Raw genomic sequence first — 14,340 nt, forward strand, 5'->3', positions numbered from 1 at the left:
AGGAAGTGTGCGCATGCGCAGTGGTATAGGCTAAGCCTGCTTTACGGAAATTAGCAGCTGTCTCACCGACTCCTGGCGAAGCGGACGGACGCACCAGACGGATGTGTGGAAGGGCGGCCGCGGACACGCCACGCTGGTGGGTTCGGTAGGGTCCGCCTAATAGACCCAGACGCGCCCGGCGAACAAGTCCGCGTTGTGTCACAGCATCACAGGACCACAGGGAGACAGGGGGCTCCAGCACGAGTCTATTTAGATGTATTTATGTTTATTTTATATGTTGTTTTTATTTGATATGTATTTATGTTTGATATGTAAGGTTTCCTCTGTGAGTCTATACTGCACTGACATCACAGCGGCCACACTATTTCCAGAACATTCCAGGTCCTCCAGATATGGTGGAGAAAGACGTTACTGGATGTTATTACAATGGATGATGGATTCCAGCATATTACAAAGGAAAGCTGATTTGATCCATTAGCGTATACAGGAGGGGATATGGTGCACGGTTACGTAGTGTTCGCAGTCATGCCACCCAGCGTGAATAAGGAACCGGTGCTTATGTGCATGACTACAGTCCTCACAAAGCTCATTCCACAGTTACCACAGTTAACCTCACTGCTCAGGGCGCTAAACATGACTTCATGCTTCTAAATGCTCCATGGCTCTCTGTGTGCCGTGCCTGTGTGCGAAAGCTAAGACAGCTACTGCCTAAATACCTGACTTTTACACAGCCTTAATTCCTTTTGTACGGTCTTTATTCCGGTCCTAAGTCTCGCCGAATAGCTGTGGCCCTTTAATGGTGAAACGTCTCCTGGTCCGCCTCTTCCTTTTTAGGACATGTTTACTTTTATCGGCAGACTTCTTCCTACTCCAGCGACTCCACCAGCTCTTCCGCACGTCTCCGCGAGAGCGAGCACGCGGGGCTTGAAGAGTGGGCGCTCGCGGTGTTTGCGCTCCCCGACCCCAGGTAAGCGGAACCGCGCGCGGAGGAGCTGGCGTGACGAGGTCCGCGTCGCGCGCCGGACCCCCGCAGGAGTGCACGCGGTGCTGAAGCGCAGCTCTGCAGGAGCGGGCGTCCGCGCGACAGGCGCGCGGTGCAGGTTGCGGACCCGTGCGGGCTGGAGCGTTGCAGGCTCGGACAGCACGTCATTCGTCCTTCTAGCGCGATATTTGCTGCGTCTCCGTGGTCGTTGTGCCAACGCTGTCTTGCATCCGACGTCTTAGATTGTGTTTCACTGAACAAAACGGATTTTTGATCGAGGCGCGTGACTGGTGCGCTGCCGATCGCTCGTGTAGAGTTGACTCGACGGAGGAACGTGCGGCATGTGAACGACCGTCACGTTTTCCGTGTTCGGCGCTCGGTGTCTTTTTCCTACGCTGGTAAGCGCAGGGAGTCGTGGATGCTTTTGACACTGGCCTGTTGAACAGCCAGACCTATCTCGTAGAGGGGCTAATGGAGAAAGCTCCAACTGTTCTGATCGGTAGCAATCCTGCGCGGAGTGTATTACAGCGCAGTCTACGCTGCCAGGGACATGACTGGGTTATGTAACGCACTGCCCCAGTTTCTGGAGGCATCACCGGTTCATCTCTTCTTTCCCCCGTGCAGGGGTTTGAGGGCTTTCCTGAGACTGACCACACCCTGGGCATCGCGAGTGTGAGCTGCTCTACTGCGTGTGTAGGGGCGAAAGACTGAGCGGGGACGTCTGATGGCTCTGCTCACCCTGCACAGATCGCCGTCTGTTTCCACCGCGCCAGTGAGTCTCACCTATAACCTACCTTTTCTTTTTGTAAAAAAAAAAAACATCAATAAAAAGGCCAATAAACAATGTTCTGTTGGCCCAGCTGAATGGTGCTGGTGTGGTCTGATGAGGGTACATGTTGTCAGTGATGGAAGTGTTGATAAAACAGTGTCATTGTTACCGAGACTGTCATGACACAGGTTCACCCTTCCTCCACACGTCTACGCCATTTACACATCCACTCTTACTCTTTCTCCTACGGCTTTTCCTCGCTCTTCATTGTCGGTTAGCCTGTTTTTTTGTTTGTTTGTTTTTTTGGTTGGTTTTTACATTTTAATGGAATTTTAAGGCTCTGCTCTTTGGTATGGATCAACTTTCCCAAACCTCCTTCTCTTTCCAGTCAGCTAGTCTGTGGGGTTCATTTCTCTCCTTATGACTTCATGGGGTCTTTATGCAGAGGTGTGTGTGTGGTCTTGGTGTGGTTCTGCTACATGAATAGGGCACATCTTTGGTTTTCTGCTGGATGTAGTGCCGTGCTTTCATTTCCCTCCCTCCCTCTCTCTCTGTTCCTCTGTCTGGGCATGTCAGTTGCGTAACAGGTAATGTTACTGTCTCCAGTTTCTCTTTCTGTCTCTCCCTCTTCTCGTCTGTCTTCTGTCACTCATTTTCTTCCTGCTCTCCACTATCTCCTTTGAAACAAGCTTCCTCGTCGTCACGTCATCACCTCGTCACCACTGGGTCTCTCAGTCTCCCAGTCTCTCTGTCTCTTCTGCCCTCTCGCCTTCTCTGGCTGGCTTGCGTTGCTCCATTTCAGTCGCAGTTCCACACTGTTGTCCATCTGCACCTCCAGCTTTCTGATCACTTCTTAGTGACCGACTTTTCATTTTTCTTTAAGGATGAATGCATTCCAAGAAGAGGGATACTTCAGAAGAGGTAAACATGTTTTTCATGTAGTCAGGAATGAGTACACAGCCTGCACTAAATGCAAACACGCTGCCCCTGCTGGTGACTCATTGTAGCACAGTAGTCTGTTGGCCTGCACAGTTGGTGTCACCCTCCCTCACCTGTCCATAGTGGCATGCTGCTGTTGGCTGAGTGTCTTGTGATTGGTAGACTGATTCAGATGCTTATGAGACACTGCTCAGCTTAAAAATGCTGCCAGCACTGCGCTTGTGAACACACACACACACACACACACCATTCAGTGTGGAGCATACCATTATTCATCACTCAAGCTTCAAGCACATGTTTTGGAAATGTCTTTTGTCATCTGTCTATCCCAGAAAAGTATTTCTTAATTAGTCACCTTTCCTCCATTTGCTAGACTGAAGGAGTAGTTCATATTGTCATATTGTCTTGTTGTGTGTTGACCTGAACGCCATCTGCAATTCTCTCACTCACTCTTTCTCTTTTTTTTAAATAGAGAAAGTTTTGCTGTTGTCAAAGGGGCGGTTCTTCTGCTAGAAGAAGGTGCAAGGTTAGGGATACATGAAGAAACCACACCCCCTCTCTATCCAAATGCTAGAGCTGTGGGCGGGGAATCTGGCACCCAGCATAGACATTTACATGCCATGGTTTCCTTGCTGAGGCCAGAGGACACAATCAAACTGGTGAGACTCCTGTCTACATTGGCTAGCGCTGATATCGCAACATTTTCTGACACGGTTCCCACCACAGGATGTGTGAGGGTGAAGTGCTGACTCTCATGAGTGCTTCCCTCTCAGGCTGTGCAGCTGGAGTCTGTGAGCTCAGTCAGGCTGAGGTATCTGCTCATCATCACCACGGCGAGTCACAAGCAGGAGAGTCTCCTCCTGGGCATGGACTTCCCTCACATGAGCAGGTCCGCAGGTTTCTTCAGAAATGACACAAACAGCTTTCATTCCTCGCCGTCATTTCCTTATGCAAGCCCCGAAGGGCTAGTGTGTAGTAGGAGAGTCACACCTCTGTGGAGTAGCAGGCACTGGGGCGTTTGGTTCATCTTCTAGTCTGTTACTTCCTGAACAATGTGTTTTTTAGTGTGATCCTCAGTAATTTAGAAAATGTTCATCTCTTTTGTCAAAAGAATACTCAAGAAACTGTCCACAACTGGTATTATCATCCTTCTCTCTCTCTCTCTCTCTCTCTCTCTCTCAGTGACCACTGCACAATCGGCCTGGTCATGCCTATATGGAGTGACACACAAGTGTATCTGGATGGTGATGGGTGAGTGTGATCGACATGCAACTGGCAGACTGTGAGTTAAGAACAGGAAGCATAGTTTCCCATGTGTAGTGTGTCCTACCCAGAAATACAGAAGCATAGTGCAGTTTTTATGAAACAGTCCCACCAATACAGCTTTCCCTCATACAAGACTTATTTATTTAATGTCCAGGTTAGCAATAGAAGCATTTACACTATTTAGCTGATGCTTTTATCCAAAGTGACTTACAATTATGACTGAATACAACTTGAACAATTGAGTCTTTCTCAAGTGGTAACTTGGCTGTGGTGGGGCTTGAACTTGGAGGGTTGCCAGTTCCAAGTCGAGTACCTTAACTCTGAGCTCGTTTATTGTCTCGTGTTCGTTGACTGTGATGTCGTCATATATTTTCACTGGTTAGAACTAGTGCCTGAAGAGCAGATATTCAACACACACGCACAACAGTTATTCAGTTCACACTATCACAGCCCCCCTCATTCCCCACACGTGTGTGTGTGTGTGTGTGTGTGTGTGTGTGTGTGTGTGTGTGTGTGTGTGTATGTGTATATATATATATATATATATATATATAGCAGACCTAGTACTCCCACTGTACTGCCAAACAGTCCATAGCCACACCTTCCATGTGCTCCACCTGACACTGGGACAAAAGCTGACTTGCACAGGAAGTGTGTATACAATAGCGAGGGAGAGAGAACACGAACAAACACAACTGTTATTCCCATAATTTAGAGTAACAACACGCACACACCCGTACAAACACATACACATATTTACCCCACCCACCCACACACACACACACACACACACTCTGACAAACATACACAACAGTTACTGCCACAGTTCACACACCCACACACATACCAACCCACACTCAAACTTTAAATGTTTAGCCTCACATGATTCTGAAGGCTGTCTGATAAAAATGTAAGATAAATATTTCTATTACTGTTTTTGAATAGTATTGTTCTCTGTGTCAGTGGCTTCAGTGTAACATCTGCAGAGGTCACAAGGATATTCAAGCCTGTGTCCATTCAGACAATGTGGTGAGTTCACACGCTATACTGTCCTAAACCACAGCTGTCACGATGCTTCTGATCTGAGCTGTTCCCCATGGGGGTCATTTAACCTCACATCCTCTACAATGTGAATGTGTGTGTAATATTGTCTCCAGTACCGTCAGTACTCCCTGTGTGTGTGTGTCACTGTTCTAGGATTAATCAATATGCATCTGTTGCTCTACTCTGAATAATCACAGCTCTGTGTATGTGTGTTCATATGCACGCGTGCGTGGCAAAGGTCGGTGTTGCAAGCCCTGCATGGCTGCTGTGAGCGGGCAGTGCACGGCGCCGTGATCCCAGGCTGCAGTCTGGACTGGGCCCAACACTACCAACACCACATGGAGTCGGACCAACACTGCCTGAACGAGTGGAGAGCCATGACAGGCCTGGAGTCAGTGCGCAAGGACAGCAAGGGCAGCTCCACCGAGCGTGAGGCTGTGGAGAGCGAAATCAAAGCTCAGCTCAGAGACATCATGAGAACAGAGGACCTGGAGAGCATCACCTCCAAACAGGCAGGGCGAGACGCAGAGACCTAGAAGGAAGACATGCAGACAGCAGGACTTACATTTACATTTATGGCATTTAGGACTTAAGGGAAAACAGCATCTGGTGCAACGTACTACAGGCTACAAAGTCCTATATTGCCTTTTTATTAGTATGCACTATTAGTGAAAATGCACGTGTGTACATGTTCGTGTGCGCGTGTATATGTGTGCGTGTAGGTTCGATCTGCTCTTGAGGCCAGGATTGGCATGGACATGAAGAACTACAAGGAGTACATTGACAACGAGATGATGGTCACCATGGCACAGATGGACAAACCATCCAAAATCTTGGACTACCTTTACCTGGTGAGAGCAGCTAAGCACAAATACATTCCCACCCTGCTACGCTGATCACGTTCCCGCTCTGCTCCGCTGCTCATTGATGTTCTGTTGTGTTTTTCCATTTGACAGGGCTCAGAGTGGAATGCTGCAAACTTTGAGGAGCTTCAGAAAAACAAGTAGGCTAATCTTTACTGCTAAATATTCTGATGGTCCTTTATGTTTACTGGAGATAAAGTGCAATCAAATCACTGGACTTGCTGTAATACGCTGGCCTAAATGAGTGTGTGTGTTATTTTGCAGCGTGGGCTATATCCTAAACGTCACCATGGAGATTGATAATTTTTACCCAGAATCCTTCACCTACATGAATGTGAGAGTTTATGATGTAGAAGCGACAGATCTGCTTGCACACTGGAACAACACGTACATGTTCATCAACGACGCAAGGCAAGGCGCAAAAACCATGAGCATGGACGAGCTTTCCTGTGTGACATGGATCACATGTAGAACGCAGCACGTCTAAACTAGCCCTGCTCACCAGCTTGTGAATGCTGTTTTCTGTGGATGATCCAGGAAGCACGGGCAGGCTGTGCTGGTGCACTGTAAGATGGGAGTGTCTCGATCCGCGTCCACGGTGATGGCGTTCCTGATGAAGCAGCAGGGATGGGGGTTAGACCATGCCCTCAACTACGTCAGGGAACGCCGGCCCATCGTGCAGCCCAACGACAGCTTCTTCAGACAGCTGCAGATATACAGCGGAATCCTGAGTGCCAGGTCAGACTTACAGTAGTGCTCTCCATGACAGGCTAGATACACACACACACACACACACACACACACACACAGGACAAAAAATAATTCATTAATTTAAAAATAATTTAAAAAATTTAAATTAAATAATAATAATACTTATAGGCCATTTACAAAAGAAGACTCATGCCTATAACTGCTGAATTTGTCATTAATTTTCTGTCTTCAGTCAGATCAAAATCTGTTGATGTTATCACAGTGTCAGCGTGTTTCTCAGTGGGAGGGAAATGGCTGCAGCAGGTCATAGATTACAACGGCTCAGACTCCAGCCAGTGCTACTCAGGGTTGTCGTATATTCTCTGCAGTAAGCAGCGCCACAGTGCCCTCTGGAGGCGGAAGTCCAAATCAGAAAGCCAGCAGACACTGGATAAAAAGTCCGACCAGGAGGCAGGGAGTGATGAAGAGGATGAAGAGCAAGATGAGGAAGAGAGTCCAGAGGAGGACGAGGGTGATGAGGAAGAAGCCAGAGATGTAAAGATCAACAAACAGAACTCGTCGTGACTCTGATTTGTTAAAGACTCTAGTGCAATTGCCTTTAATATGTCATTAATATGCCATGGCCAGTCATAACAAACCAGTAGCTCTAGTAGTAGTAGGTTTCCATTGCTAGTAGGGTTTTATTAATGAATATTTGAAAGATTTTAGATTGTGTTCCATCTCAGTCTTATTTTGTTGCCTCCCTCTGTTCCACTGCTTCAGGTGTTTGAGGAGATGTTGCCTATCAGTGTTCCAGACACTGCAGTGGGAGAGGCTCTCACAGCAGGGCCTGTAATAAATGTTCCAGACAGTGACAAGGTCTGAACTGTCCTACCTCACTGTGTGATCTGCTGCCACTTTGTCTTTCTGGTTTTCTGTAACACAGAGTGATTTTGTTTGTCTCAATTTTAGGTGGTAAATATTCTTGTGTTGTCATTCTCTCGTTCACTCTCTCAGGTGTCTCCAAGTCCCAGCAGGAGTGGCAGGATGGATCTGTTTTCTCTTATGCAGTCCATCCAGTTGGATGATGATGACAGACTGAGTGATCTCGAGGTATCTGGGAAGGGCAAGGGAGGCACAAACATAAACCTTTCGAGACTAAATTCTTACGTTGGGCGTTTCCGAGCTAGTATGGTAACTCACCTCAGAAAACGAATTCTCATTGATACAGAACGCTGCCACCCAGAGGCGATCACCAGCACACCGGAGACGGAGTTACAAACGGAGAGCCCTGACTCACCAGAAAGCTAATGTGGACCGGTCTCCTGACCCAAGTAGCCAGTCACAGAACAGAAACCAGGGTGAGGCGGAGCTCTTGACTTCTCGAGAGGAGGCAGGGCAGAAGGAAGGCGGGGCCAGTGGCTAACACAGGAAAAGAGAGGTAGGAAGAAGAAATGTACCGAAAAAGGGCAAGAAGGAAAGAGTACTGATAATGACATACAACAGTCTTATTTCATCTTGTATCAAGGTAAATCTAATTATTCACTGGAGAACGATTATGGTAAATTAGTCACACACACACACGTCCATGCTTTCTTTGACCTCCTCTACACACACACTGCACATGACTACATTATAGCTGCAGCACAGGGCAGAACGGACAGGTGCCACAAGCTAACACCCCCCCCCCCACACACACACACACACACACACACACACACAAAGACACACACACACACAAAATACCCAAAAAATGTAAATAGACATGCAAACTGCAGCACACGTTTGACATGTTTTTCCTGTCAAATGTGAGCAATGATGAGACCTGTATTTAGTACTCCAGATGTCACTCGGTGCCTTTCTACAAATCTCTTCAGTCCTTCATGTGTGGTAAGCCTGAGCCACCACCTTGCCATCGCCGCACTGACTGCAGGACAGTGTTAGAAGTTTAGTCATAATGAGTGACTGAGTACACAATGAGCTGAGTCTTGCCCTGGCCCTGTATTAGTACTGAACAACATTATTATTATTATTATTATTATTATTATTAGTTATTTGTTAATATTATTGCTTTTTCTGCAAACCTTTTAAAAATCATGTAGTGAGGTTAAGTCCCTTAATTCTATGCAATGGGTCTACTATGTTCTTACTCTGTAGCTGTTTTTTGTTTTTTATAATTTATTGTCTTTCTTTTGACTGTGAAGCTTTACGCTGACTCTTTTGGTGTGAAAACTGCAGTTTTTTTTCTGAGATGAGCATGATGTACGAGTGATGTATGAGTGTGTGAGGTGGTGACAGTTCTTTGCTGAAACATTCATAGTACTGTGCCCTAATGGTTCTGCATTTCAGAAACTTTCTGCAGTACTTTTTATATAGAAATTTATGCCAGCTTGAACTTTTAAGCTTCTACATATTGGAGACTTTTAACTACTATCATGCATGGGAGACTAATCCTGAGAAGATGTCTGCACGAAGGTCCAGAATAAATGATCATTGTAATGGTTAATGTTTCACTCCGAATGTGCCATGATTCAGACACTCATGATGAATCTCTTCTGTGGTGCTGTTGCTACAGAATAAGTCACTATGCCACAGTTCGACGCGCTCAGTGCCTTCAGTTTAAGAGACTGGACCAAAATGGCACACGAGGTTTTAATGTATGTTTTCAATATGGATGACATTGTGAATGTGTGATCAGTGTGGTGTGGAAATTGCAGTCTCCCAGCTGTTTTGGATCATGTGCATGCTTTTACGTACAGGGAGCCTGATTTTATGAAGAATGTCACTTGGGTATTTATTGTGTGTGGGTGGGTGGCAGTACAGTATTTCCGTTGTGTTCTGAACAGTATGCTGGTGAAGAGTATGGTTCATTATACACACTGCAGTAGGACTAAACACACTTGCCAGTGTAACTGGTGCTTACAGCAGATAGTTAAACCAAAGTAAACCTGATCAGCATTTAATGTCTCCACTGCTTGATATATACATGGGGAAAATGCCTGTTGGATTTTAAGTAGCTGCATTTCCGCAGAGGGAGAAAGTGCCACTTATTAACTAGTAAACTTCACCTATTCCCGATGACCCTTTGAGACTCCACCCATTCCCGATGAACCTTTGAGACTGTGCACCTTCTTTAAGGGGTCATGTGATCTGTTATTTGTCTTTATTCTTGGAAATTTCTCTTCAATTTCATGTGATGCACCTGTTTTTTTTTTGCTGTACAAAGTAATAAATATAAGAATTTCTGAAATGGGTAAATGATTTGATGTGTTATGTGATGGGAGATGGTTTTTCTGAAGGTTAAAGTCTAGTATTGAATTTATACTATAAATTGCATTGTCACTGGGACTTACTGATGACTTTGAATTTAGGAGTTTCCAGAAAGATTGGCGTGGGGGGCATGTGTGAATACACTCTGGCCAAATAAAATGTTTAGCTATAATGCACTTAAACCTGTGTGTAAGAGATTAAAGTTTAGATGTAAAATTTGCATTTTATATACCTGCTCTGGCTACTTGTCTCTGAAAATCCTCCATCTACAACTACAATAAATGTGAAGCAAAAAAAATGTCAGGGGGATTTTTCTACAGATTTTTGTATAGTTTAATAGTTAAGCATCATATAAAATGTTTAAATGTATTTTCGTCGTGGTTCACTCAAGACTACACCCCCATCTTTCATGGCTGTCCAAAAGGCCTGGATCTGAAACATGAACATACGAAACAACGCAAATTCAGTGTAAAGTACGTTCTCGTGGTTCAGCATAAACGTCGTCATGGTTCAGTGTAAACTATGGTCTCGTGATTTACTCTAAAAGTACCCATGGTGTTTCATCTTCCCTGCGGGAGACTCACCCCGTCGGAGCGGAAGATCCAGGGGATCTCACGGTAGAAAACGCGGGTGATGCCGGTCTCATGGCACCTCTGGGCCAGAACCTCGCCCACAGCACGGCATGCCGCCACGCAGTGGGTGGAGCCAAGCTGCTTCTTCAACGCCCACTCTTTTGTGGAGCACGTGAGCACAGGCACATGAGAGTCCCGCGAGTACACCTCGGCAGAGACGTGACGCTGGGAGCGTCTGAACACCAGTCTAGGGGAAACAACATTAACAGATTCATCACAAATTTGCCAAGTTTAATTTGTACATGAAAATACAGTAAAATTTGTGAATCACAATTGAGTGAGCACAGACTTGGATCAGATTTTTAGATTAAAAACATTTAAAAACTGATGTAAATTAGAGCCATAGTCATGTTGACAGGTTCATACACTACAATGCATATTTGTGTACATCAGAAATACAGGAAATATTTGAAATTCATACATGAATGATTTGAATGGTTAAGACAATAACTGACTTTCCCTTCGGAAGGTGTGATGGCCAGCGTGGGGAAAGCAAAGCAGGGCCTTATGTGAACAGTTTTGTAAAAGGTGAAAAACTCCTTAGACACAAATGTAGGAGATGCACACACTCCTACACAGATGCAAGCACACCTGTGGTAGTAGTGCCTTGTAGGCCAGAGTGTGCCCCAGCCTCTGTCCTTCAGGGCCAGTGCCATCTGTTCCAGGTTTCTGGGGTTTCGGTTGACAAATATCGGATTAATGTTTTCATTATGGTTAACGTCAGGCTCCAGCTCAGGTGCAGTTTGACTCAGAGTCCGAGCTGCAAAAGAAGTGATACAGAGAAGAATTAACAAAACAATTGTGTTTGACTAAATCACACGGCAGCGTCTCTAACTAGGAGCTAAGCCACCGAGCACAGACTTTAAATGCATTCAGATGAGAGGTACACCGTATATAAATCCCCATCCATGCAGTTAAGACCTCTTAAAAGATTATGCCTACTGACCCTGAGTGATTTTGTTTACTTGATAAGTTCAGAGCTTTGATGAACTATGCAAAGCCTCAGCTAATGCATGTGTTCAGTGTCAGGATCAGAGCAGTGACGGTGACCTGGTGTTCGTGTTCCTGTTCCTCTGGGAGGACACATGGCAGCTCTCACAAAGGGACATCTTTATTTGTTTATGTGTGCACTTTTTCCTGTTAATGATACAGCCCCTCACAGGGAATCCCACAGAAGGCACTTGTGATGAGTAACTTACATTCCACCACCACTTTGTGTAATCCACAGCTAATGAATGGTGAAGAGTTAGCCAGAGTCATACATCTTCTACTGCCATTACTCAAAACCAACATCTGATTGGATGTAGACCACATGTGACACTAGACCAAACAACATTTTCTAACTGCCCCAGTTGAAAACATTTCACTTTTGTTTGTTGACTCTGAATTCCTCAGAAACAGGAGACATCTTGGAAAACTGTCAAGGCAAGTCAGTAAAACCTGGATGGCCATTTATGTAGTAAACTCAACCAGATCAAGTCAATGGAAGACTGCAGGGCACCAGGTTTTATCTTCTAAAATAGCATTGCCTTCCGAGAAAAGGCAGGCTCGTTAGGAGATATCCACATCACAGTAACTACATATCCTAGTAGTGCTGTGACCATCTATTCCATCACCCCACAACTGAACATATTAAAAGGAAAGCTTGATGCAACCACAAAATGTATGAAACTTCCTCCCTGCATATATTTAATTTAATTTAAGTCTATAACACAGGGCAGTGGTGTCTCAGTGGTTAAGGTACTGGACTTGTAATTGAAGGTTGCTGGTTCAAGTCCCACCACTACTAGTTTACCACTATTAGGGACCTGAGCAAGACCCTTAACCCTCAATTACTCAAGTTGTACTCAGTCATAATTGTAAGTCAATTTGGATAAAAGCATCAGATAACTGCCATAAATGTAAACATTTATCAAAAACATTTTTAAATGTATAAATCAGCACTGTAAATACTTTATCAGGACATTCTGAATGTGAGGCATTAATTAGTACTGAACACCATAATCTGAATAAATCATTAGCCTTGGTCATACAACAGACACAATTAATCGGGTAATGCATTTAGGCCAATTTTAAAGTGCGTCTAATATTTATATAGTTATGCTCATAAAACCTCTCGGTTCTGCCCCAGGGTTGAAGTACTGTGGCAGGAGACCGTGGGGTCCGCAGCAAGTGCTTGCTCAGATCAATGTCCTGAAAGCAGACAATCCTTAGCAGACAGAGACACAGAGACAGACAGACAGACAGACACAGACACACACACAGACACACACACACACACACACACACACACACAGACAGACACACACAGACACACACACAAACACACAGACACACACAGACAGACACACAGACACACAGACAGACACACAGACAGACAGACAGACAGACAGACAGACAGACACACAGACAGACACACAGACAGACACACAGACACACAGACACAGACACAGACACAGACACACGTCCTCAAACCGACGACACGGTTGTGCAGACTCAACTCACCAGGGTCGCGCCGGGTCCGCGTTACCCCCAGGAGTCCGGATCTGCGGATGTGCCCTAGCGCGAGGAGGCGAACGTTACGGCAAAGCTCGCTCACCAAGGCCATGCTGCATTTACCTCTACACGTGGAGAAAAACGCAGTAGCAGATGTCAACGCTACCGCTTGGGTGCCACTAATACGGGCAATAAACCTGAAATAATGTCAAATTAACCCGCTAATATCCTTATCCTTGCGTGTCCCTTTGTACGGCCATCTTTGTAGTGGTGTTACTATGATTAGGACCCGTAGAAACGAGGCGCAGTTTTTGCTATTACAGACGTTCCGGGTAGTAGTATAACATTATCTTCTAAAGAAATAATTTAATCAGATGCAATGTCTTTCTTAAATCTTCCAATTTAACAGATAGAAAAAAATGAGAAAAGTCAGTGAGGTCATTTTTTTCTTTCTTCCTTTCTCAAAGGAATGTTTTGTGTGTTGGTATGGTATAGGTTAATTTCCATGCCAGTAAACAAAAAAACATTCTGGCTGCAATAGAGGAGCTGCACGTAATCCATGTGCTTTTCTTCCTCATATTCATTTAGTCAGATGCTGATGTTACCATTAAAATAAGTTATCTTTGCCTATACACGTGATTAAACTGCTCTCACATTTTCTAGCGTTTTCTAGAGTCGATTCCGCCGATATTGTGACTTTTATTTTGAAGGCTCTTACTAAATTGAAATGCCTGCCTAAAAGCGGAATGCTTTGACACACATAAATGAGATATCTTGATATATTTTTATTAATTCTGTTAAATAAATTGTATCCACACTGTGGCTCAAAATGACGTTAGAGACTGACGGGTACCGCTTGTGCCATGTTCACGTTAGCGTTACCTAACTAAATAACACGTGTGCAGTACCCCACAAATCGCCAACACGCATATTGGTAGCAAGATTAGCCATATAGCTAGGTTACATCCATTTAGCTAGATTCTAGTCATATAGCCAGATTCTAGTCATATAGCTAGGTTATAGCTTTTATGATATCGGGTTTTACCCAATTTATGAAAATAATGTTTACGTGTGACGCTGAGGCATTATAGCTAAGATAGCTAGCTAACTAGTTTGTATCTGACGGCCGTTGTGGAGCGTTAACTCAGTAATATATTTGCCTCACTTCTGTAGTTACTATAATAGAATAGAATACAATAATAATAATATAATAATATAGCGTTAATTGCTTACTCTAACCGTATTCCTCACTTCTGTAGTTAATATAATAATATAATACAATAGTATAATAATAATAGAATAGAATAATAATATATAATATAATAATATAGCGTTAATTGCTTACTCTAACCGTATTCCTCACTTCTGTAGTTAATATAATAATATAAT

General features: G+C 44.6%; 2 protein-coding genes and 1 long non-coding RNA gene across 6 annotated transcripts; 1 reads left to right on the forward strand and 2 right to left on the reverse strand.

The window, feature by feature from the left end:
* Window positions 1–2: 2 nt before the first annotated feature.
* On the forward strand, window positions 3–10,050 carry si:ch211-203d1.3 (protein phosphatase Slingshot homolog 3). Of its 4 annotated transcripts, none has more exons than XM_035531919.2 (16): window positions 3–136; window positions 1,607–1,754; window positions 2,635–2,672; window positions 3,163–3,349; window positions 3,464–3,579; window positions 3,873–3,941; window positions 4,920–4,985; window positions 5,239–5,512; window positions 5,723–5,851; window positions 5,957–6,003; window positions 6,128–6,274; window positions 6,401–6,601; window positions 6,943–7,108; window positions 7,337–7,432; window positions 7,571–7,666; window positions 7,785–10,050. In XM_035531919.2, exons 2-16 carry the CDS (start codon window positions 1,707–1,709, stop codon window positions 7,977–7,979), a joined length of 1,875 nt encoding a protein of 624 aa, XP_035387812.1. In that variant the 5' UTR covers window positions 3–136; window positions 1,607–1,706; the 3' UTR covers window positions 7,980–10,050. The 4 variants fall into 4 exon arrangements, with proteins under 4 accessions (XP_035387812.1, XP_081554792.1, XP_026874367.2 ...); XM_081698666.1 differs by having other exon boundaries at window positions 119–255; XM_027018566.3 differs by lacking the exon at window positions 3–136 and adding an exon at window positions 852–967.
* LOC145651663 (uncharacterized) lies at window positions 5,405–6,946 on the reverse strand. Its single transcript, XR_014117464.1, has 3 exons — window positions 6,768–6,946; window positions 6,366–6,633; window positions 5,405–5,532 (listed from the first exon to the last, which is right to left on the reverse strand). It is a non-coding gene; the product is annotated as an uncharacterized LOC145651663 (long non-coding RNA).
* A 73-nt stretch (window positions 10,051–10,123) lies between the features above and the next one.
* mrpl18 (mitochondrial ribosomal protein L18) lies at window positions 10,124–13,237 on the reverse strand. Its single transcript, XM_027018587.3, has 4 exons — window positions 12,961–13,237; window positions 11,047–11,215; window positions 10,408–10,642; window positions 10,124–10,255 (listed from the first exon to the last, which is right to left on the reverse strand). Exons 1-4 carry the CDS (start codon window positions 13,061–13,063, stop codon window positions 10,184–10,186), a joined length of 579 nt encoding a protein of 192 aa, XP_026874388.1. The 5' UTR covers window positions 13,064–13,237; the 3' UTR covers window positions 10,124–10,183.
* Between the last annotated feature and the right edge of the window lie 1,103 nt (window positions 13,238–14,340).

Source organism: Electrophorus electricus, chromosome 16, assembly GCF_041902795.1.
Source record: "Electrophorus electricus isolate QZ-2024a chromosome 16, ASM4190279v1, whole genome shotgun sequence".
In the NCBI taxonomy this organism is placed as follows: domain Eukaryota; kingdom Metazoa; phylum Chordata; class Actinopteri; order Gymnotiformes; family Gymnotidae; genus Electrophorus; species Electrophorus electricus.